This window comes from Hyaena hyaena, unplaced genomic scaffold (assembly GCF_003009895.1).
Source record: "Hyaena hyaena isolate Hyena2069 unplaced genomic scaffold, ASM300989v1 scaffold_37, whole genome shotgun sequence".
In the NCBI taxonomy this organism is placed as follows: domain Eukaryota; kingdom Metazoa; phylum Chordata; class Mammalia; order Carnivora; family Hyaenidae; genus Hyaena; species Hyaena hyaena.
This window is the reverse complement of record NW_024080669.1, coordinates 138,238-161,318: the sequence shown is the minus strand read 5'-3', so window position 1 is coordinate 161,318 and position 23,081 is coordinate 138,238. Positions and strand designations below refer to the sequence as shown.

General features: G+C 50.7%; 1 protein-coding gene across 2 annotated transcripts in view; it reads left to right on the top strand.

Moving 5' to 3' along the window:
- Positions 1-23,081, top strand: part of GRIK4 (glutamate ionotropic receptor kainate type subunit 4) — a 432,944-nt gene that overhangs the window by 306,083 nt on the left and 103,780 nt on the right. For both annotated transcript variants that reach the window (XM_039229403.1, XM_039229402.1), the window contains 3 exons: positions 8,798-8,959; positions 19,121-19,273; positions 19,982-20,086. In XM_039229403.1, coding sequence (XP_039085334.1) covers positions 8,798-8,959; positions 19,121-19,273; positions 19,982-20,086 — 420 coding nt within the window. The remainder of the gene's footprint in view (positions 1-8,797; positions 8,960-19,120; positions 19,274-19,981; positions 20,087-23,081) is intronic.

Below are 23,081 nucleotides of genomic sequence, written 5' to 3'. Positions count from 1 at the left end.
AAGCCTTAAGGATATCTTGTGTTAATCCAGCCTTGTAATGATAGCCTAAGAAATTGGAATCTTTGGGTGTTCTCAGTACTCCTGGGGTGAGAACATTAAAAGCTGTCAGTCATGGGGGCACCTGGGTGGCTCGGTCAGTTGAGCATCGACTTTGGCTATGGTCATGATCTCGCAGCTTGGGAGTTCAAGCCCCACCTAGGGCTCTGTGCTGACAGCTCAGAGCCTGGAGTCTGCTTCAGATTCTGTGTCTCCCTCTCTCTCTGCCCCTCCTCTACTTGGGATCTGTCTCTTGAGATCTCTCTCTCTCTCAAAAATAAAAATAAAACATGAAATAATTTTTTAAAAAAGGGTTGTCAGTCATAAACAGTCTCAGGGAAGGGCACACACATTTAGTTTATCCTGTGCCTCGTGGTGACCTGGTTCTGAGCACACAGTAGGGAGAAATGGGATACTAAGCACTGATCTTCTATGCCAGTATCTGGGTCTCATTCCTGTGTCTGTCTTTTGGGCAAGACACTTAACTCCTAGGCACTTTGGTTTCTTCTTCCCCCAAATGGGAATCTGAATGTCCTTGCGGAGACCAGAAATGATCTATGGAAGTGCCTTGTAAGCTATGCAGAGCGTGTCAACAGAAGCAGTTAATGTTATTAACTCAGTAATAACTTGATGTTTAATAAATGACTCAGGCTTTAGGTGGTACAGGCTGCTGGCCTCCCCTCTCAGGCGGTGAGAGGCCAGGGCTGCGCATGGAGGTGAAGGGATCAAGGACAGAGTCTTGGGTGAAAGCAGCCAAAAAGCAAGGCTGTGTTTGAAGACACCCGGGTTAAGAATAGAAACCAGTTCTGGCATGAAAGGTCTGCAAAGAAAGACAGACCCCGACCAGGTCTAGGTAGCAGAATTCAGGGAGATTCCAGAGGCCGTTTTAGGATGGCACCTTTTAGGGTTTGCCTGTGGGCATGGTAGGAAGGGAGCTATTCAGGTTCTTGGGCCACTGGGCACTGAGGGCTTCTTGCAGGAGCAAAAAGGGAAGCCTCTGCCCCATGCTGTCTCCTTGCTGCCTGTTAATGATGCCTGAAAGTGCATGCAAAATGCATTCCTTGAGCGATTTTATTGTTACTATTACTAATGCTAATAACTCAAGGAGTTCGTATCTTCCTTTGAGTTTATATCGTGCTTTTCCTGTATATGATCTCTTTTAAGCCTCACAGCAATGCTGTGAAATGGTTTGTTTTCCCCTGCTTTGTAACTGAGAAAACTTGTCTAATTAAAAGAGATAAAAATAAAGAGATTAAAAAATGTAAAAAGCAAAGATTGGTTTTAGAATAGGGGATTTCAGTGAGGAAAAGCGAGGACAAAGTACCAATAGATAGTATGTGCCTTAAAACGTTATAACTGCACATTTATGCCTGTTCTGTCCAGAACGCTTTTTCTCCTAATCATTTGATTAAACCAGTGAGGCAGGTTTTGGTTTCACTGGCTTTCTCTAGACACTAGGGACGCAGTGATGAGCAAGACAGCCCACAGGCCAGAAGGGAAGCATCTGTGGCTCAGACGATGGTGACCGCAGGAGAGTCTGAGGGATGGCTAAGCTCCTGAGCAACTCACACATGATGGCCAAGTTCACCAAGCTGCATTCACTGCCTGCTTCTCGATGCCCCTTAGCCAAACACATCTGCAGTCATACCACCTTTATTTCCGGTTCCTCCCCACCCACTGCACCCCGGTGTCTGCTCTCTCTTCTTCTCTGGGCTCTTCATGCTGAATGGATGTGGTGTGGAGCTAACCTTAGCTTTCCCCGGGTCTCAAGATCATCATTTTGTTGCTCAGTCTGGGAACCACCCCAAGCCCCAGACCCTTTCCCTTTGTCATTAAAATCCAAGATTTAGTTGATGTTTGGTAATCCCTTTACTCAGACTATCCATGCTCATTTTGTAGCCACAAATCTCATCGATCTTAACATTGAGTTGTGTGTTCTGAAGTCAATTTTAACTCCATTCTGCCGGCAATTCTACGGCCTATCCCAGTGAACTCATGGAACCCTGACCGTTGCTGGCTCTCGACACTGAGGCCGCACAGTGATGAGTGGTGATGTGAGAACACAGAGCACTGGCTTTTAATCCAAACCCCTTTGTTGACAGCTGTGGGGCCTCAGAAGAGCCACTCTGGGCCTTGGTTCCTTAAGCTACAGGATGACCATAGTCATAGGGCTGCTATAAGGATGGATTGCGATCTTGTGTGTGAAGTGCTTCATTCTGTCAGGCATGCAGTTGATGGTCAATACAGTGTAGCAGTTATTGTGAGTATGGCTTTGTTATAGTTATTTGTGGTTGGAAGATCTGGAACTTCAAGTCTTCTGTCTTGACACAAATAGCCACACCAAGCAATTAACACCTTATGGAGACTTATTTAGGAAAACTTTTCTCATCTGACAAGTAACTGACAAAAGCTTCTCAAAGAGTGAGGGGGAAAGGAGGGGAGAGGAGAAGCCCCCAGGCCAGATATTTCCCTTGGTCAGGATCCAGCTGTAGCCTGGGGAGCAGGAAAAGGAAAGAGAAGGGAGCAGCGGGGAGGATGGATGGCATTTGGAGGGAAGAAGACTCACACATTACAAATGCTTACTCTACCCCAGCCACTTGCCATGGATTATCCCTGCAAGGGAGGCATTCTTCTCTGTGTTTTATAGGTGACCAGACTGAAATTCAGAAGCGTTACTGACCTGCCTGAGATCACTCAACTGGTTTGTGGCTGATCAGGATTAGAACCCAGGATTGTCTTATTACAAAACCTGTGCTCTTTCTGCTATGTCCTGGTGTTTTCTGATGGGACTGCCACAGGGCACAACTCCAGGGGCTGCCACTCACAGTGCCCTGAGGGTTGTGCAATGGAGTGGCCATGTTTGCTGAGATCAGGTGTGTGGCCTTAGTTAGCAGGCTGTTGGAAAGGAGAAACCATGAAGGCTTGACCTGGTGGGGTTTGAAAGGGAGATGCAGGCTGGCTCAGTCGGTGGAGTGTGCAACTCTTGATCTCAGGGTTGTGAGTTTGAGCCCCACATTGGGTGTAGAGATTATTTAAAGGCACAATCTTTGAGGGGAGCACCTGGGTGGCTCAGCCGGTTAAGCATCTGACTTCAGCTTGGGTCATGATCTCATAGTTCATGAGTTTGAGCCCCATGTTGAGCTCTGTGCTGACAGCTCAGAGCCTGGAATCTGCTTCAGATTCTGCCTCCCTCTCTCTCTGCCCCTCCCCTACTTGTACTGTGTCTCCTGCTGTCTCTCAAAAATAAATATTAAAAAAAATTTTTTTTAAAGATACAATCTTTGGGGCACCTGGGTGACTCAGTTGGCTAAGCATCCAACTCTTGTTTTTGGCTCAGGTCATGATCTCATGATTCATGAGTTCGAGCCCCGTGCCACGCTCTAAATTGACAGTGCAGAGCCAGCTTGGGATTCTCTGTCTCCCTCCATCTCTGCCCCTCCCCTACTCTCACTCTCCCCCTCAAAATAAAAAAATGAACTTAAAGAAAAATTAAAAAAGGAAAGGGAGGGGCAGACTTAAGAGACATTCAAGGGCCATTCAAGAGACAGATTTGACAAAGTCGGCAATTGACTGGATATGGAGGTAAAAGATGAAGGAAAATTTGAAATGTCTAGCTTATTTATCTGGGGGAAGAGTAATGCGCTACTGAGTTAGAAATGCAAGGGAGAAAGGGCCATGGGCAAGTAGAACATCGTAGCATGCCATCTCCACCACTTCCCCATTTGATGTAGGCCCAGGTCCAGGTGATGTAGGGTGAGGGAATGGATGGCATCCAGGGGCCTGTGTTTGGTTTCGTGCTTTTCTCCTTAGAGTCAAGTGCGAGAACTGAATCTGGATCATTCAGACTTCTTGCACCTTTCGCTCTAGTCGACCGACCCTGTTCCTGGACTCACAGCTTGCCCTTGCTCCAAGCTTGGTGGCTGGAGAGCCATGATGCCTCTGCTGAGGCACCTGAGTACATGCCTGTTGGTGGCCCGGAACCCTGGAAATGTCCCACCTGCTGGAGAAAGTGAGGGGCACTCAACTGAGTTGTACTCTTCATGATGACCTCTCCATCAAGGGTGTTCTCAAGCCCTTCTCCATGAGGCTTTCCTTCCAGGCCTGTTCAAAATACCCCTCATCCAAGCGAAACCCCTAAATTCATTCATGACATGACCTTTATCTGTAATTATTAAGTTCCCTGCAAATCATTGCATACTCAAGAATTCACGCACACACTCACACATGCGTGCATGCGTACACATTTAAAAATGTTCTGATGTGAAAGCCAAGTGATATGAAAACAAACTGTCAGGAAATTTGTGTTTTGAAATACAATAATGCAACATCCAGAGGACAGTTGGGGGGTGGTGCAAATTTGACTCATGTTCTTATGCCTGCTTTAAGAGTAAGACTGTGAGGGGCGCCTGAGTGGCTCAGTCAGTTAAGCTCAGGTCATGATCTCACAGTTCGTGGTTTCAAGCCCTTCATCGGGCTCTGTGCTGACAGCTCAGAGCCTGGAGCCTTTTTCGGATTCTGTGTCTCCCTCTTTCTCTGCCCTTCCCCTGCTCATGCTCTGTCTCTGTCTCAAAAAGAAAGAAACATTAAAAAAAAAAAAAAAGTAAGACTGTGGATTAGTCGTAAGAGCTAGGCACACTGAGAACCCCAGGGTCCTCAGTCAGTGAGAAACATCTTCAATCAATAGTCCCCAAGCCAACATCTACCAAATAGCTCTTGAGTATCAGGCCCTGTTCTCGGTGCCGTACAGAGGCTGTCGCCAATTCATACAGACTTGGAGTAATGGAAGATTTGGTCTTGGTTTTCTCTGCCATTCGTCCTCACCATCGGCTCTGCCCTTCACCATGCTTTCCCATGGTGTCACAGCAATGGAATCCACTCCCATTGGGATTGGGGACCCTTAGGATTTCCCTTCCTAAACCACTTATAAGAAGAGAATGAAGGCTCCTGTAAGGATCTGTTCCACCCCACAGCTTCCAGACCTTTCTCTCATTTCAAATAAGGTTGCAGCCTGCCAGGCTGTGTGGTTAGGGGAACACAGGGACCCTGAGTGAGCCAGGTGCGCATTCTTAGAGCTTGTAGTGGGCGCCGGGAACCAGATGGCTTTTAATCCCCTCCAATCCTGAAATGTGTTAACTTTAGGAAATATCCCTCTCAGCAAAATGTTTCTACCACTTGATTTGGGGTTTATAATCCATGTTTCCTTGAATTGTTTAGAGTGGCATTTCCCCAAGGACGTTTTGTAGAGCACTATTGGGAGATACTCAGGTTTTGGAGGGGAAGAGTGTTCCATGGTCAGTACATCTGGAAGGTTCTGAGTTGAACAAAATGTAAACAAGCTGCTTTGCTGGAAGACTTCTTTAAACGTTTAATATGCTAGTGTGTGTTATGAATTGTGAAAAGGCCTATGTATTATGTGGTGTGTTCTTACCGTAGCGTGGAACCTCGTTTTTGTGACATTTCCTGGAAAAGCTAGGGTCCTGAGGAACACACTATGGGAACCCCTGGCTTAGAAGACATTCGTTGTATAGAACCCGGCAGTAGTCAGCAGTTTCCCGTATTTATGCAGAAACCAGCCTTCAACGGCAGCAGGAGAGGCCAAGTTTAGACAGAAAGAGGTACTTCCTAACTGAGAGGGAAATTCTGATAAGAGAACACACCCCCTCTCTTGTCCTTCCACAAATACCCCGAGTCTTTATAAATAGATTGAATTATCAAGGAAGCTCCTGGATCTTTTTATCTTAAGGGGGCCTTTGAAAAAGGATATAATTGAGGGATGAGAAGGTAGGAATTAAAAGCGAGAAGATGCCCTGGCCGACTTCTGGTAGGGCTTGTCTCTACGTGTCTGTAATTAACTAGTTCATGTTTCCTCTGCCCAGAACACAGCATTGAAGGAAGCGCCTTCCTAACTCAGGTTTCCAAAGCAAGCAAGGCTAAAGTAGAGCGTCAGAAGCTGCCAGAGGTCTTGGGGTCGTGCTTTGGTCACTGCCGTAGGTTGAGTACTATCGTGTGCCACGTACGATGCAAAGCCTTTTGCGTGCGTTTTACATGTTCCTCGAAAGAACCTGTAAGATTACTATCATTATTGCTCCCATTTTTCACAAAGTGAGGATCTGAAGCCCAGAGAGTTTCAAGCCCATACATCGCAAGATGGTGGGGAACTTGGATTTGAACACATCAAAGCCCTTATTCACTCTGTGCTCTTACTGCCACTGAGTCTGTTGTCAGATACCTGAGGCTCCCTTGAAATGGGCCTCTTTCCGTCGGCCTGGGGGTGTGGGGAGAGGAGGAAGAGGGTGGGGAGATGATCTGTGGCCACATTGACAAGGAAACTGAGGGATAGGGGACACCTTCCAGCTGGCGAAGCTCCTCAGTTGCCTGACAGTAGCCTGGCTCTTTGTCCCACCACACCCCTCCCCTGCTAGATGCACCTCTTATTAGCCACCTGCGCCTTGTGATGCTGGTAGCCCACAGTGCAGGGGTAGCTGTCCTGTTCGAGGGCCCACAGATCACATCAGTTTCTGAATCAATATGCTCTCTGGCACATCTGCGTTCTCCTAATGGGAATGTGACAGGATCTCACATATACTTAATCCTCATCCGACTCCCAGCCATCAGGGGTTAGAGGCTCCAAAGGAATCCTTGTAGCTTCAGTCTGTAAGCTGCCATTAATCAAGTTGGACTCTGGGCACGGGAGCTCAGGCCTGTGGCCCCCGAGGCCTGGGCAGGGGCTGTAGATGTGAGTGAGGAAGGCAGGAAGGGAAAGGAGACTGAAGGAAAGCAGTGTTTCTGCTCAGCGGGAAAGTAAGCACCAGGCACCTGCTGCCTGTCACGTCAGGCAGAGTGGCCGATGGGCTAGTCCTGGGGTCTGTAACTACCGTGCGCCCATGGGCTGTGAAACCGTGTGGGAGGGACTCAGAACGAACGTATAATGAATGTGACTTCATGAAGGGGTATGTATGATGAGTGTGAAGATGACCTGACTTGCATTCGAAGGCCTTCTTCCAGGAGCGGGATTGGTGAGCAAAACCAGTCCTTGCCCTCTTGCCAGATCAACTTGCCTAGAGCCTTAGAGGTCCTGGGCTCTGAGCTCAGCCCTGCCTGAGGAAGGTGACGATTCTCCCTCTGACCTGGACCAGCCTTGATGGGACTCAGGACTGCACATTCTAGCTCGCTGAGGGATCGGCTTGCTCTAGCCAGGGAATGGGAAGAGGGCCGTGGGTCCTGGGAGAATTCCCTTGAGCTTCTAAATGTCATTGCCCTGCCTGGAGTTTCTCTGACTGCCTCTTCTAAAGTAGCAATGCCCCCCCCCCACCCCCCCAACTATAGCCTCCCAAAGATGGCCGAAATTATTTATGTGCTTAGTCTGCCTCTCCCATAGCCCGCAGGCTCCATGAGAGGAAGACATGTATCTCTCTTGTTTGTATCTTCTGTGCCCAGAACATCCTTTGTGCCTGTGTCTGGCTCATGATAAGCACTTAAATATCTGCTAAATGAGTGGGAAAAAACATAATAACAAAACCCTCCATGCAGACCTTCAGATCGAGATTCTTCCAAAACAAGCTCGGTTTTGTACTTCTCTGTTGCCAGTCCCCTGGGGTCCATCACCTACAGGATAAAGGCCCCTGTGCTCTGGCCCCTGCTGACCTCTCCAGCCTCATTTCTCACCCAACCCCCACACCCCTTCATTCCACGTGCTCACCCAGTGACTCCCAAGCATTGGTGTGCACACAACCTTGGCACCTGCTGGAAACTCAGACTCCTGGGCTGCAGCTCAGGTGATTCAGATGCTGTTGGGTGGAGCCCAGGGACCGTCACTTTTTTTTTTTTTTAAGTTACCCGGGAGGGGCTTCTGGGTGGCTCAGTCAGTTAAGCATCTGACTTCAGCTCAAGGCACGATCTCATGGTTCGTGGGTTCGGGCCCCATGGCAGGCTCTGTGCTGACAGCTCAGAGCCTGGAGCCTGCTTCAGATTCTGTGTCTCCCTCTTTCTCTGCCCCTCCCCCATTCATGCTCTGTGTCTCTCCTTCAGAAATAAATAAACATTAAAAATTTTTTAAATTAATAAATAAATGAATAAAGTTACCCTGGAGACTGGGGTACCTGGATAGCTCAGCTGGTTAAGCATCCAGCTCTTGATTTCGGCTCAGGTCATGATCTCCTAGTTCGTGAGTTTGAGCCCCACATCAAGCTCTGCGCTGACAGCACTGAGCCTGCTTGGGATTCTCTGTCTCCCTCTCTCTCTGCCCCTCCCCTGCTCATGTTCTCTCTCTCTCTTCCAAAAATAAACAAACAAAGATACCCAGGAGAGTTCTGATAGCTGGTATCCTGCAGACCACACTTTGAAGAGCAACACCCTGTTAAGTACACCGCAGGCAGCTGGCTTCACCTCCATGCCTTTGTATCACAGCCACTTCTGTGGGGAACCGCCCTTGCCCATCGACATTTTCCACCCAGCAAACGCCTCTGCCTCCTTCAAGACTCAGCTTAAGGGTCACACCGTCTTTGGACATGGTCCTGCTTCCACCAGGCACATTAGGGTGTTTTTTCCTGCTTATTTCTCTCTTTTCTCCTCCCCTCCCTCAACACCGTGAGCTCTCCGAGCACCTCCTGATCCTCTCTGGACCCTGAGTACCCAGCAGGGTGTCCATCAGCAAGTGTTCGTTGGACTAGAAGGACATCCCCAGGCACGCCCCAGCCAAGTGCATCCCCACGCCTCTTCCCTTGCTAACCTAACCCTGCTCTCTGACCGCCGGCTCTTGCAGGAATTCTCACTCCAGAGAATGGACAGCCTTGTGGATGATCGTGTCAACATCCTGGGATTTTCCATTTTCAACCAGTCGCATGCTTTCTTCCAAGAGTTTGCCCAGAGCCTCAACCAGTCCTGGCAGGAGAACTGCGACCACGTGCCCTTCACTGGCCCTGCGGTAAGTACCTGCCGGAGCCCCCCTCCCCCTCCCCCTGCCCCAGTGCCCCTTCACCTGCACACACACACACTCTCTCCTGGAGTCCTGCCCTGCCCGCCCCCACCTCAAAGAGAGTGGGTGCTGGGAAGTGGTTACAAGAGAGGTTTGAGGGGAAATGAACTGTAAACGGAAAGCTTTGTGGAGGGGAGCAGGCTGACCGCCTTGCCGGGCCACAGAGCTGTCATTTAGTGATGTCTGTGTGTCTTCTGTGGCCAGGCTCCTGGTCGTGCTATTGCTTGGACTGTCTGAGTCAAGGATCCAAGAATCCGACAATTGCAGGCACTTAGGTGGCTCAGTTGGTTAAGCAGCTGCCTTTTCATTTTGACTCACATCATGATCTCATGGTTTGTGAGATCAAGCCCAGCGTCAGGCTCTTTGCCGATAGTGTGGAGCCTGCTTGGGATTCTCTGTCTCCCTCTCTCTCTGCCTCTCCTCTGATCGCACGCTCTCCCCCCGCCCCCATCCCTGCCCTGATCACATGTGTGTACTCGCGCGCGCTCTCTCTCTCTCTCTCTCAAAATAAATAAATAAGCATTTAGAAAAAACAATCTTTTGATTGGAAGCCACTTTGAGCTCATCTGCTTCCTCATTTTTCAATATAGGAAACTGAAGCCCAAACTAGGAATGGGGGTAAGGGTGGGGACATGGAGGTCTTGTTCAAAGTCAAACACCAAGGCTTTGGCAGGGCAGAATTAGATTCTGAGACTTCTGACTCCTGGTCCGGTGCTCTCTCCATCACCCTGGACCACTGCCCTGAGTAGGTCCTCATCCAGAGAGGCTTCCTTTACGCCCTCCCCCACACCTCTCCGCTCTGTACTTCCTTCCCCTGTGGTGTGTGTAATGGAAGCAAAGTCCTCCCCGGCTTACTCTGCTCAGTTTGATATCCTTACTCTCTGAGGCAGGTCAAGTACGTGTGCTCGTGTCCATGTGGTATAAGGCAAGTTCTCAGGACACTGGGACTGCCTGGCTTTCTAGGTCCTGTCCTGGCCATGTTGCATGGAAGTCCCCCCAAAACCCAGTAAGGCAGCTCAGGTGATGCTCACAGAACTTTCTGAAGCAGCTGCTGTCAGTATCACTACTTTGAAGCTGGTGAAACTGAGGCCCAGAAAAGTTAAGTAAATGGCCCAGGGTCACACAGCTAGGAAACAAAGGAACTAGCATCAGAACCCAGTTCAGAGTTTTGACTCCTATGCCATTTTACCTCTTTCTAGGACCATCATTCCGTTGCCCCTGCAAATTGGAGAAGTGAACGTAGTTAGTGGATCTTTTTGATCATATGAATGAATAAGTGAGGCAGGTGGAACGGTGAGCTAGTGAAAGAAAGAACTGGAAAAGAAGTAGGCCTGACTGATGCAGGGAATTTGGGAACCCCACTGGAGTGGGACATTCTGTGGCTTTTAAAATAGGAGCCATACAGGGCACCTGGGTGGTTCAGTTGGTTAAGTGCCCAACTCTTGATTTCGGCTTAGGTCATGATTTCACGGTTTGTGGGTTCGAGCTCCATGTTGGGCTCCGTGCTGACAGCATGGGGCCTGCTTGTGATCCTCTCTCTCCCTCTCTGTCACTCTCTGCCCCTCCCCCACTTGTGCACCTATTCTCTAAATCAACACTTAAAAAATAGGAGCATACCTGTCTTTGATACATGTCCAGACGCAAGGACGTTTTTTTCTGAGCATCTGTACAAACAGACACCTAAGTGATTGGCCAAAGCAGTCATGCAGCAGTAGGCTTGCCGAAGGCAGGGGCATGGACAAAGTGACCTTCCAGCAAACATCGTACCTCTTTGGTTGTGTAGCCTGGTGGGAATCTTAGGAAGGAAGGAATAACTAAGGGATCGGAGCTCATGCAAAGCTCAGGGAGCTTCAATCAAGAAGCCAGGTGGGAGAAGGGCACTTGAGAACTGAGTTTCAGGAGAGGGTTAAGGAGCACATCCCAACAAGGTATTGTAGACCTGAAAGAAGTGAGAATTCGTAGGAAGAACTTGGCAGGGGTGAAACATCTAGAGGAAGGGAGTCCTCCCTGCCAGGAGATGCGTCAGCATGAGGTGTCTTCAAGCCAGTATCCTGGTAGAACCGGGCTCGTCCCCCCCAGCTGGACGCAGGCCTGCCTTCCAGGTCCTGCTATGGGTCTTGTCGCCATGGCCCCCGTATTCTAATGAGGTGCTGGCAGACCAGAAAGACTCATAGCGTAATATCAGGAAAGGAAACAAAACCTGCTGCCTGCTCTCCAACCCGGGCTGTCTGGCCCTCGTGAGATAAAAGTTCCCCATGACGTTTTTTCAGTTACTCTGTGAGGGTCTCGCCCCTTCCATCAGTGCTTATATTGACCCCAGGCAGGCAGGTTCGAGTCCTGCCTGGGGCCTCGGGGGGAGGGCTTGTAAGGACCCAACACAAAAGCCAGCCAGTGCGTGTCCTAGGTCTCTTGGGCTGGCCCTGCTCCCACGTGCCAGAGAGTAAGTACTGGCCTTGGAGGCACAGGACCTGGGTTCAAATACCAGCCTTGCCATTTTCTTGCTCTGTGATCTTAGGTCACAGTTGTGTGACTCTTCTGGGCCTGAGACTCTTCTTCATCTGTAATTTTGGACTGATGATGTTTGACCACCTTAGGAGATGCACCTTAGAAGATAAAACAGGCCAAAACGCTGTCTTCAAGTCACAGTTATTCATCAAATGAACTTATTTCGCAGGCTATCTGCCAGCCCCTGGGATAGGCAATAGTAAATATATCAGGTAGCGGTGCTGTGTAACAACCATCCCCTAAACCTCACTAATAAGCATTTGGGCGGCTCGGGCATCTGAGAATCAGAGCAGCTAATCTGGGGGGAATGGGGGTGGGATTAGCTCCGGGTTCCTAATCTGGCTGGACATCAGCTCATCTAAACAATCCATTCAGTGAATCTGGGCTGGGGCAGTGCCGCTCTGCGTTATCCCTCATTCTTCCCCTGGCCCAGTAGGCAGGCCAGACTGGCACAGTGTCGTGGTGATGGTGGCACCAGACAGTAACAGATCAAGTGGCAACACACCAGACCTCTTAATTAGTGTCCCAGAATGGGCTCACCGTGACTGCCCATCATTGTGCTGGCCAAGGAAAGGCACAAGGGCACATTCAAGGTCAGGGAATGAGGAGACGGACGCCACCCTTTTAGGGAAAAAAAAGAAAAAAGTCACCCAGCAAAAGGCGTGAGTCCAGGGCAGAGTAAAGGAAGGACCATGGCCCATCCTATAGTCCATCATGGTGAGCCAAATCTTCTACCTTCTGTGATTCAGGATGTGGAAAGGAAGAGTTGCCCCCACCTTTAGGAAAAGGGTCCCCTAAGAGGGATGCTGCCCCCTGTGGAAGCTGAATGAAGCCCCTCAATTCTGCCTGGAATGATCAGGGAGGGCTTCCCGGAGGAGGAGGAAGCAAAGGCCGCACCACTGCTCACTTAGCATGTGAGATGCTGTGCAGTGCGGAGCTGGGGCCGCACTTCCTGTCACATGGAAGCAGCCCTCCTGACCTCATTTTTTCTCCTTCCTGATCCAGTGTTGGCATCTTACGGTCCTCAAGAATGATGAGGGGCATTCAAGGAGGGGGGGATTTCTCCAGAGGCTCCCTCTGTGCTGGGGGTGTAGAACAAGAGTACAAGCCTATTTTGGAGGGGAGGCGTGAGGAGCTTAAGGGCAAGCCTGAGACCTAGCCCTGGTCACCAGGAGGGGACTGCCCATCCTGGGTCCCAGATTGTCGCTGTATCTCAGTTGACTTTCTCTTGCCCAAACCCTGTGGTTTTCTTCCCAGCAAAATCAGGATGTGTGTTCTTCCTAGCTTAGGAGACCAGGGCGTTCATTCCATTTGTTTCATCCATGCCCAGAGCTGAGGACTGGCGCTGAGCTTCCTACCCCCACCTCTTCTTCCTTCTCACGACATCCTAATAGCCAGCGAGAGTGGTCCCGCACCCCTCTTTGGCAGATGTGGAAACTGAGGCACGGAAGAGTGAGATTAGTGCCAAAGTCTGCCTCTCGGAGCCTTGAGGTAAACGGCCTCTGTGCCCCCCCGTGCCGAGGAGGAAGGGAAAGTGTTACAGAAACCCCTTCACCTAGAAGAATGTGGAGAGAAAGGGTATGTGGCTTCAAACAGCAACAAATCCTTCTCAAGGCTTCTCACTTAGCAACTGCCTTTTGAAAAGCAGTGTTTCTTCCTGTCTCTTTGGGGGCTGAAATTCCCAGCACAAACAGCCCAGCCCTTTCATTTCCTGGGGAGCTGGAAGGCAAGGAATAATCACATTCCAGGAAAGCACAGGCTGGTTCTGTCTCCCCTTCGAGCTTTCTTAAAAGGCTGCGGCCAGCAGTGCCATAGGGACTTGCTCCCTGCTGCCTCCGGGGCCCTCTTCTTTCCCCCCTTCTCCTCTGCCCTCTCCCTCCATCTCAGTTCCAATCTGTCTTTGTGTCTTCTGCCCCCATCTCTTCCCTTCCCCCCTTGGCATCCCCCATGACTCCTTTCCCCCCCTTTCTCTTCCACCGCCATCCCTATGACCTATGTGCCCTCTGCACTCTTCCCATTTCTGAGCTGCTGAACCCGGGTTCGTAACCCCAGAGAGAAAGCTGAGCGTGGCCACCCAGCCCTTGGGTGGCACCACCAGCTGACCGACCAGAAGCCACACCACGCGAGCTGTAGGTGGGCGGGGGAGACGAGGCCGGAGACACATACCCGCTACTCCACGTACGGCCGCATTAATCATGCCACAAAGAACAAAAATCGCAGAAAATCATTAAAATTACAGATGGCTAGGTTAAGTAATTAGAATCTAGGCTCAAACAGATGTTTGTCATTAAGTGTTTATTTCATTGAATAAAACCCAGATTGTACGGACTACTCGATGAGATTTTAATGCTTCCTGTCCTGGTCTGATATTGAAGGGTAGGATTTACGCTGTAGACATTCAGAAACAAATGGGAATCCAAGAGGGTGGGCATCCAGGGAACTGGGGGGAAACTATCTGGGGAGGGGAGAGTTACAGGTATGTGCTTGGAAGATACTCATTTTTCCTTTCGGGGGGTGGGGAGGAAACTCAGCCACAACTCCCTGAGTCAAATTGACTCGTCTTCATTCATACCGAGTCTTTCATTCTCCTAAACAATTTACAAACAGCTCAAAAGAAAATAACAATGAAGAACCAAATGAAAATATAAAAAAGCGAGAGAATCGAGAGTTCCTTGCCAAGCAGCGTTTTGGTGCCAAGACAGAGGAGAGGATTTTAAACAAGGATTGAGCCATTTGGGGGATTTAATATTTAGAAGACACCAGGACAAGGGAAAGCCAAGACAAGACACCAGAGGCACGCTCACAAATGGAGCATGGAAGCCATGGGAAGGCCGAGGCGGGTGGAGAAGGGAAGGGAGGTGAATGGGATGGAAGAGAGAAGGAGCAGAGACAGAGGGGGGTGTGGCCTCGGAGTGGAGCCTCGGACAGAGCTTGGTTTTGGCTGGAGCTGCTTGTCCCCCAGCCTCCATCCCAAAGGCTCGCCAGCGCTAAATTAGTCAATAATAGCAGAGGGAGGAAGCAAATGGAACCGCTTTGGGATGGAGACCTGCAGCGAGATGGAACAGTTGACGAGACAGAGATTACAGGCTCTCCTGCCTGGGATGAAATTGGCTGAGCGGAGGAGATTGGCATCTGGCGGCAGATAAGCTGGCGGAGCACAGGAGACGCGGCCAGGGCTCAGAGCAGCTACTAGAGGCCCTGGGGGGCTGCCAGAAGCTTGTGAGAGAGGGGTGGTCTCCTTCTGTATGCAGCACCCTGAGGAGATGGGAATCAGGAGGGGTGGTGCTCAGGGCTTAGGAGGTCTTCAGCTCTGATCGGCCCAGGCTGAGCCACGAAGCCCAGAGTGCCCTGGGGACTGCCACCATGTCACCTCTCCGAAGGCAGTATGCAGATGGAGAGGAGACAGGGGCCTTGAGGCTGTTCCTTCCACCCGCCCCCAGCATCCTTCCCTGGGGTGTCATTACTAGAAGCACTGGAAGAATCTCGAAGGCCCCAGAGTGGGAGATGTCAAGACACTCCAAACGGGCACACACCACCCTCCCAGTATCCCGGATTGTTTGCTAATAAGAGGACATCAGCCAAGAAACCCGCCTCCCAGCAGCAGACATGTGGGAGGAAGGCGCATGGGGCCCGATGGGAGGGTGTGACAAGTGGCATGGTGAGCTGTGACTGCTGGTCTGCAGGGACCGGGGTCTCTGAGGACTGGCATGCAGCCTCCTGGGAAGAAGGGTCTCCTCTCTGGGGAGGCCTGGGGTAGCCATGTCCTGGGACGGAGGGTGTCCTGGGGCCTCGGTGCTGATTAAGGTACATCCAGCTTCTGGCAGTGGGACTCCTGTATCAAACCGCCTTATGCGGAGAAAGGAGATGTGTCCCCTCATGTTACAGCAAGTCGAGAGTCGAGACTCGGGACTGATGTCTTTGGAAATGCAGTTTCCTTCCATGCCTCTCTGTTCCCCTTGGTGTCAACTCTATCCTGGGGCTGGAGCTAGGCTGGCTGCTGTAGGTCCGGGCATCAGTTCCTGACACAGTAATGCCCAGAGTGGGGGAGAAGGGCTGCGTCTCTCAGAGGCGGGAAGCTCTTCTGAAAAGTGACCTCCCTCTCTGGGCCTCAGTTTGTGTCTCCTTGGGCACAATTGGGCTGCATGCTCGGTCCTGAATCGCCTATTGGTAGGGGGATGGGATGATTCTTGCACCACTCAGGGTGACTCAAGAGCTGGGGCTGGGCCAGCCACCTCGAAGCACATGGCTGCTTGGGTGATGGAGGGTCCCTGGACAAAATGGGGGTTCTGATGGGGAGGAAGAAGGGGAGAATGGTGCTAGTGGGGCAACTGATAGATAGTAACCTCCCACCGCCCCCTCTGTCCTGCTTATAAGTCCTGTTCGGACAGAATTTTCTGGTGGCTCTTAACAGAGGGGCTAGCGTGAGAACAAATAACTGATCAGAACAGAAGGCAAAGTGGGTGATAGCCAAACCCAGGATGAAGGAGAGGCCTGCCCACTACCCTTTCCTGCTTACTCTCTGGCCCAAGAGTCTCATGCTCCTGTCTGCTGTTGAGAAGGTGACCATGTCTAGAATATTGTCTGTGTAGTCGCAGGACACTGGGCACGAGAATAAACATGACAGGGTGATGCCTCACTGCCGGCTTCTCGAGAGAGACCTGGGGGGCTGTGGGGTGGAGAGACCAGGCTGCAGAGACAGGAGGAAACAGACTAGGGAGAGGGTTCTGGGCTTCCAGTCCCGCCCCTGCCACTGCCTTGCTTGGTGACTTTGGTCAGGAGGTGGTTTCTTTGAGCCTCGATTTTGTCATCGGTAAATTAAGAGAGGCAGACTCTTTGATTTCTAGGATCCTTTCCAGTATAACAGGCTGAGATTTTGAGACCCTTCAGATGGAGAGATTAGCTGGGAGACCAAGGAGAAGGCAGGACGGAAATTAGTTCACTGTATCACTTAAATAACCAAACGGAAGGGTCTAGGGGCCAATGTCAGTAGGGAGAGCCAACCCCCTCAAGTCAGGTCACTGTTTCTCTAAGCTGGAAAGGGAGAGTCTGTAGCATTGATCATTTCCGTGTGTCCTCCTAGCAAGGCAGTGTGAGGTCCATTAATAAAGGAGCCACATGTGTGCAGGGGAAAATGAATTATGTGCAAAGGACAGGACAGTTGTAGGCTTGCTGCGAAGCCTCAAGCGCCAGCAGGTGAAGCTCGAATCAATGAAGAAGGAGCTGAGCTACAGAGGGGAAGGCCAGGGGCTGGAGGGGAGAGAGCGGAAGGTGACCGGTGAGAGGGACTCAGGGGAGGTGGCTGGTCACCAGGACTGCAGAGGATGCTTTCAGTCCTGGCCACAGGGTGCTTTGGGACCAGGGGACAGGAAAGATGGAGCTGAGAGGTAAGAAGACCCAGCGCAGACAGCTGGGACACAGCGTCCTGCCTGTGTGGGTGTGTCTGAGAAGAACGGGAGATGTTGAGGTCTGTGGTGCTCCCAGATGGTAGAAGCTGAATAAATGTGGGAAGAAAGAAATGAACGAGCAAGAGAGGGAGAGAGAGAGGCTGAGGAGGAAGAGGAATGAATACATGCACCAGGCAGTCTTGCAATACAAGTGAGCCTGGATCAGGGCAGAGAAGCTCTCTAATTGCCTTTTAGGAAGATTGTCCCCAAGTCAGCCTCCCCAGCTGCTGTCACAGGCAGGTAGCAGGAGCGCACAGGGAGTAAGTCACTCTTCCCAGCCTGTTTCCTACCCCACAGCGTCCGTTCTTCTACTCCCCGTAGCCTTAGCTCAGCCAACACCTGCTTCCTCAGCTGACACCTGCCTGCATCTGGGGGTGCGCCCCTCCCCCCCCGCCCTCAGGAACAGTGGCACCCAACCTTTGCAGTTTGCAGAGCACCTTACGACCCTGTGAGGCAGCATGCCGCCGCTCGTTTCCCGGAAGCCGTTGCTCTCTCCGAGATTCCGCAGGTCGCTCAGCCCCTGCACGAGGGCTGGGATCCAGACTCTGGGTTTAGTCTTCCCATCTTCAAGCTCTTTCTCCTGCACCTCCGGTCTCAAGGGGCTTACGCTCTGTCTTGAAAGCTTGAAAAAGATCCAAGAGGTGGGCTCCCCGCCTCCGCCCTTGGAGGGGGTCTGTCTCCCAAGGCCTGGCCGGGTAGGAGGCTGTAAGAAGTCACAGCATGGGGACCGTCCAGGAGGACTGTACAGAATTGCCCACGGCAATGTCGCTCTTCAGTGGAGGGGTTTCCTTGGAAATGGGGTGGTGTGTTGACCTCCAGACTCCAACCTCACTGTGCCCCCGGGGCCTCCCCTCAGGGCTCCTGTAGGGTTTGACTCTGTCATCATCTACTCTCTGTAGGTTTTTCCCGTCAGGGACACTATGTGCACAGCACGGTGTCATTGCTCCCTTAGAAGGCAACCCCCTTAAGAATGGGCATCCTCTGTTTTTCTGCACCTCCCCAAAGCTACAGGCATTGAGCGAACTCATTGGGTGATGCTCCAGCTGAGTCTTGGGGGCAGATTGCACCCCAAATTTAATTCAACTTAAGCATGCCTTGGGGGACTCACCGCATATCTGGTACAGAGGTTATGACCTAGGTTAGTCCTGCCCTAAGAGCTTGCAGTTTAATAGGGAGGTGATAATATGAACAGACTGCACTGGCTTCTTACCCCCATTCCAACTCCCCCTGCACCATGACCCCTGCCTGCATGTCTGGTTTCTTGCTTCTTCCCGTCCCACCCCTCCCCCAAGTGCACACCACACTCTCCACCTCTTTGCTCGTGCAATCCCATTTTCTGGGGTGCCTTTCTCTCCTTCCCTAGCTGCTCCCCCTCCCAGATCCAATGACAGCCCTACCAAACCCTTCAGTGCTCAGCTCCAACGTTGTGTCCTCCGAGAAACATTTCTTGATCACCCAACGGGGTCCTCTTCTTTGGACCTCATAGACCTTTGTGCCCCCCCTCACTCAGTTTCACATTACTCTTATTTGGGTCCTGTCTCCCTGCATGCCGTCTCCATTCCACCATAATCTACCACAGAAATAGGGTCCTACTCGTCTTCAGGCTTTGAAGTCAACCATGTACTTCATCAGTACCTGTTACACGGAGTGGTACAAAGTAGGCTGAGAGTGGGATGGTATCTTCAGGAAGAAGCGATATCTCGGGGTCTTCTAGGTGTCAATGACCTTCAGCTGAGCATTGTGGAACGGGCAAATCTGACGGTCGTGTCCAGGTTCCTCCCCTCTTCCCGAGGGAGGCCACCCCCTCCCCTTCTCGGGGGTTTCTGAGCGCAATGGAAGTCACTACACCCCTGGAGCAAAGAGAGAAAGGGATATCCTTGAAATCATTTGGGGTCCAAAGGGATAGCTTGATGATCTAAGCCCAAAGAAGCCTTTGCCACCGCCCTGTGCCTTGGGCAAGCACCTGGACCCCTAGATACAGAGCAGGACTGGCTCAGAAATAGAAGGTGGGCCACGGGCGACAAAGAAGTGCCCTTATTTCTTCTCTGTTTCTCTTTTCCCTTGTGTTCCTCTCCTCCCTTCTTCCCCCTTTCCCTTCCCTGCCCCTCCCCCTGGAAACCCATCCCTTCCTCCCCCTCCGGCCACCATTGCCTTCCCCCAGCTGTCCTCCGCCCTGCTGTTTGATGCCGTCTACGCTGTGGTGAGTGCGGTGCAGGAGCTAAACCGGAGCCAGGAGATCGGCGTGAAGCCCCTGTCCTGTGGCTCGGCCCAGATCTGGCAGCACGGCACCAGCCTCATGAACTACCTGCGCATGGTGAGGGGCGGCCGGGGCCCTGCAGGGGGCCGGGGGGTGCCCCGTTGGAGGCCCTGCACCTCCAGGCCTCCTCTGTACATCACAGCCCCAGATAAAACAGCCATGTGTGGTGACCTTGTCCAGTGACCGTGGATCCCACGTGTTCTCTGATCCTGGAAGTCCCACCGAGGAGGCACGTGGCTTGGTGCTAGGTTGCCCAGCCACGTCCCCAGCCGTATCTCCTCTCGTGGGACGGACATGGACCTCTAGCCCATGAAGGAGACGTCTACTGTCAGAGAAGCCTGGTGCACGGTAGCCTGGAATGTGCATTTAGAGTCAGGTCTTCCTGACTTCTCGTGGGCCTGAAGAGGGTGTTTTTGCAGCTTCTTTGCAGCCGCCCAAAGGGGATAAATTCTATGAGCGGCCGACAGCCCGGAGGATCTGAGTTCAAGCTCCCATCTCGGCCTTGTGTTGGTTTATATACAGCAACTGCAAGGTCATGGGGTACGGGGCATCCCTCTCCTCCTCCAGCCCCAGCCAAGCCCAAATTGGTTCCAGAGACAATCGTATTTGTAATCACGAGACCCTTTGGCTGAGAGACAGGCAGGAGAATGGACCCTGATGGCCTCCTGTCTCTTGGGCACCCTTAAAGAGCCCATGTGTGGACTGCTTGGAGCCAAGTGGAACTCGGGGCCTCTTTGGTGCTGTAACTCACTCTCTCTTGGACAGGTAGAATTGGAAGGTCTCACCGGCCACATTGAATTCAACAGCAAAGGCCAGAGGTCCAACTATGCCTTGAAAATCTTACAGTTCACCAGGAATGGCTTCCGGCAGGTAAGTCCCGGCCGCCTGCCGTGGTGGCACATCTTTCCTTGGTGTTCTTTCCGCGTCCCCAGCCTTCCCATTTCTCCTGTCGTCAGGATGGCCCCTGCTCTCCGTCGTCCCCAGGAGCTACAGGCCGCATCCTGCTCGCAGATGCTGACGTGGACCGGCCTCTCCGCTTCCTGCCACCAAGTCCGCTGGCGTGGGTCAGGGACTGCGGCTCCAGTGGAATAGAGAGAATTGTTATGCTCTGAAGGGGAGGGAGCAGGAGGGAATCACATGAGAAAGGGATTCCCCAGCCTTGTCCACTATTTTGGGTTACTCTCCTCCCTGAATTTCGCCCTAACCCTGAAGTAGTGTCAGGCTCCAGAGAGCTTCAGGGAAGGAACCAGTTGGATCCCTTTAGCACAGAAGTGGATGGCCAGTTCTCCTCTGCTGCCCGATCCTCTGCCTTCCTCTGCCATCTGCTACCTGTTTCCTCCCTCTGCTCAGGATGGCTCCGGCCTATGAAGCTCCTTTCTGGCCCCCGCTCCTTTCCGCGTCCTCCTCCATCAGCTCATGGTCCTTTGTCCCGACCTCTCCCATCAGAGCGAACAGGGATTCTGAGAGCCACTCCAGGTGCCTCCCTGAAGGTCTCCCAACCTCTCCGGCACCCAGATAATCAACCCTCTGTTCTTACGCTAGCCCATCTTTAGCCTTAGAAGAGCAGGAGAAATGGGAAATGATGCTCTGATTACAGCAGGAAGCAAACGCACTGGAGAGCTTCCGGCTGCCAGAGTTGCTGAACAGGGCATGTGCCTCTGAAGAGGCTGCAGAATCACCTTTCCGGGAGATTAAGATTCTTCTTCCAATTCCTCCTCCTCCTCCTCCTCCTCCTCTTCCCCGTTTTCTTTCTTTTTCTCCTCCTCTTTCCCTCCTCCTGCTTCATCATCACTATCATTACATAGCAACTTTCATTTCTTAAGCTCTTGCCACAGGCCATACTCATGTTAGGTGTGTGATAGGTACTTTCTCATTTAACCTTACAAGCTAGGTACTTTCAATTTATTTGTATTTTAATTTTTTGTCACCTGCACATAGAGACAGCCTTATTTTATCCTTTCCCATCTGGATGCCATTCATTTCCTTTTCTTGCCTTATTCAGTGGCTAGAACTTCAACATTCAATATTGTTCAGTTGTTTCTGACCTTAGGGGGAGTGCATTCAGCCTTTCACCAGTAAACTTAAACATACTGCTAACTGTAGGTGATTTGTAGATGTTCTTTATCAAGTTGAGGGGTTCCTTTTCCTTTCTAACTTCTCAAAAATGTTTCCCATGAATGGGTGTTGAATTTTGCCAAGTGCTTTGTCGAAGTCAACAGATCTAATCATATTATTTTTCTTCTTTAGCTGGAGCATATGGTGGATTACATTAATTGATTTTCAAATGTTTAACCACCCTCACACACCTGGAATAAATCCCACTTAGACATAGTGTATAATTTTTAGACATTGCTGGATTTGGCTTGCTAATATTTTGTTGAGGATTTAGCATCAAAGCTCTGAGTGATATTGGTCTGCAGTGGGTGTGGGGTTGTTTTTTTGCTTTGTTTTGTTTTTATTCCCTTTGTCTGGTGTTGGTAACAGGGTAATACTGGCTTCACAAAATGAACTAGGAAGTTTTCCTTTCTCTTCTGTTTTCTGGGAAAAGCTGCACACAACTGATGTTAATTCTTCTCTAAATATCTGGTAAAATACTCCAAGGAAGCCATCTGGGCCTGGAGATTTCTTTTTCAGGGACTTCTAAATTACAAATTCAATTTCTTTAATGGTTATAGGACTATTTGGGTTATTTGTTTCATCCTCGTTAGGATTTGTTCGTCTTCATTAGTAGTTTATGATGGGTACTTTTATTAATCCTTATTTTAATAAGTGAGGAAACTCAGGCTCAAGGAGATGGACTGATCTCGTCTTGAATGGTTCGTAATGGCAGCTGGTTTCGAACCCAAAGATCTCTGGCTCTGAAGCTCAAATTCTTAGCCATTATGACAGATGTATCATGCATCAAAATCACCTTGGTAATTTGTTAAAAATACAGGTTTTTAGGCTCCGCCCTCCAAGAGTCTGATTGAGTTGGCCTCAAATTGGGCCCAGGAACAAGGTTAGGTCACCCTTTTTGGAAAACAGCAAGATAAAAGGAGAGTCCAGGTTTAGGTAACTAGCCAGAAACTCGGATAGAGTATCACCAAATGGGCATCGTGTTTAGCTGACCAATAAATGAGGCTGTGCCATGTGTCAGGCACTGTGCCGGCCACAGAGGGGACCAGGCCGCAGAAGGCATCATCCCTGAACTGAAAAAGAGCTCATAGTCTGGTGACACAGGACCAAAATAAGTGCAAGTGGGGATTATTAAGCTCAGATGTGCCCTCAAACTCATAATCCCCTCAACAAATAAAGCCTCCAGCCTATAGGGAGATTGCCGGACAGACTTTCCGTGAGCCCCCAGTATGCTCAGGGATGTGAAGTGAAGAACGCTCATTCATTTTTTCAGTAAATACCTGTTGAGTGCTTACTATGTTCCAGACTTTTTTCCAAGCACAGGTTTTTGTTTTTGTTTTTTTTTTTTAATGGAATTTTGTGTACCTTTATTGAACAATACATGTGCTTTTTAATTTTTTTTTTTTTTTACAAATAGTTTATTGTCAAATTAGTTTCTACATAACACTCAGTGCTCATCCCCAAAGTGCCCTCCTTCATGCCCATCCCCCCCTCCCCCCCACATCCATCAGTCCTCAGTTTTTGTCAGCATTCAAGAGTCTCTCATGGTTTGCCTCTCTCCCTTTCCCCCACCATTTCCGCCCTTCTTCTCCCCCTTGGTCCTCCGTCAAGTTCCTCCTAATCCTCCTATACGTGCAAACATATGGTATTTGTCCTTCTCTGCCTGACTTATTTCGCTCAGCATAACACCCTCAAGGTCCATCCATGTTGCTACACATGGCCAGATTTCATTGTTTCTCATTGCCATGTA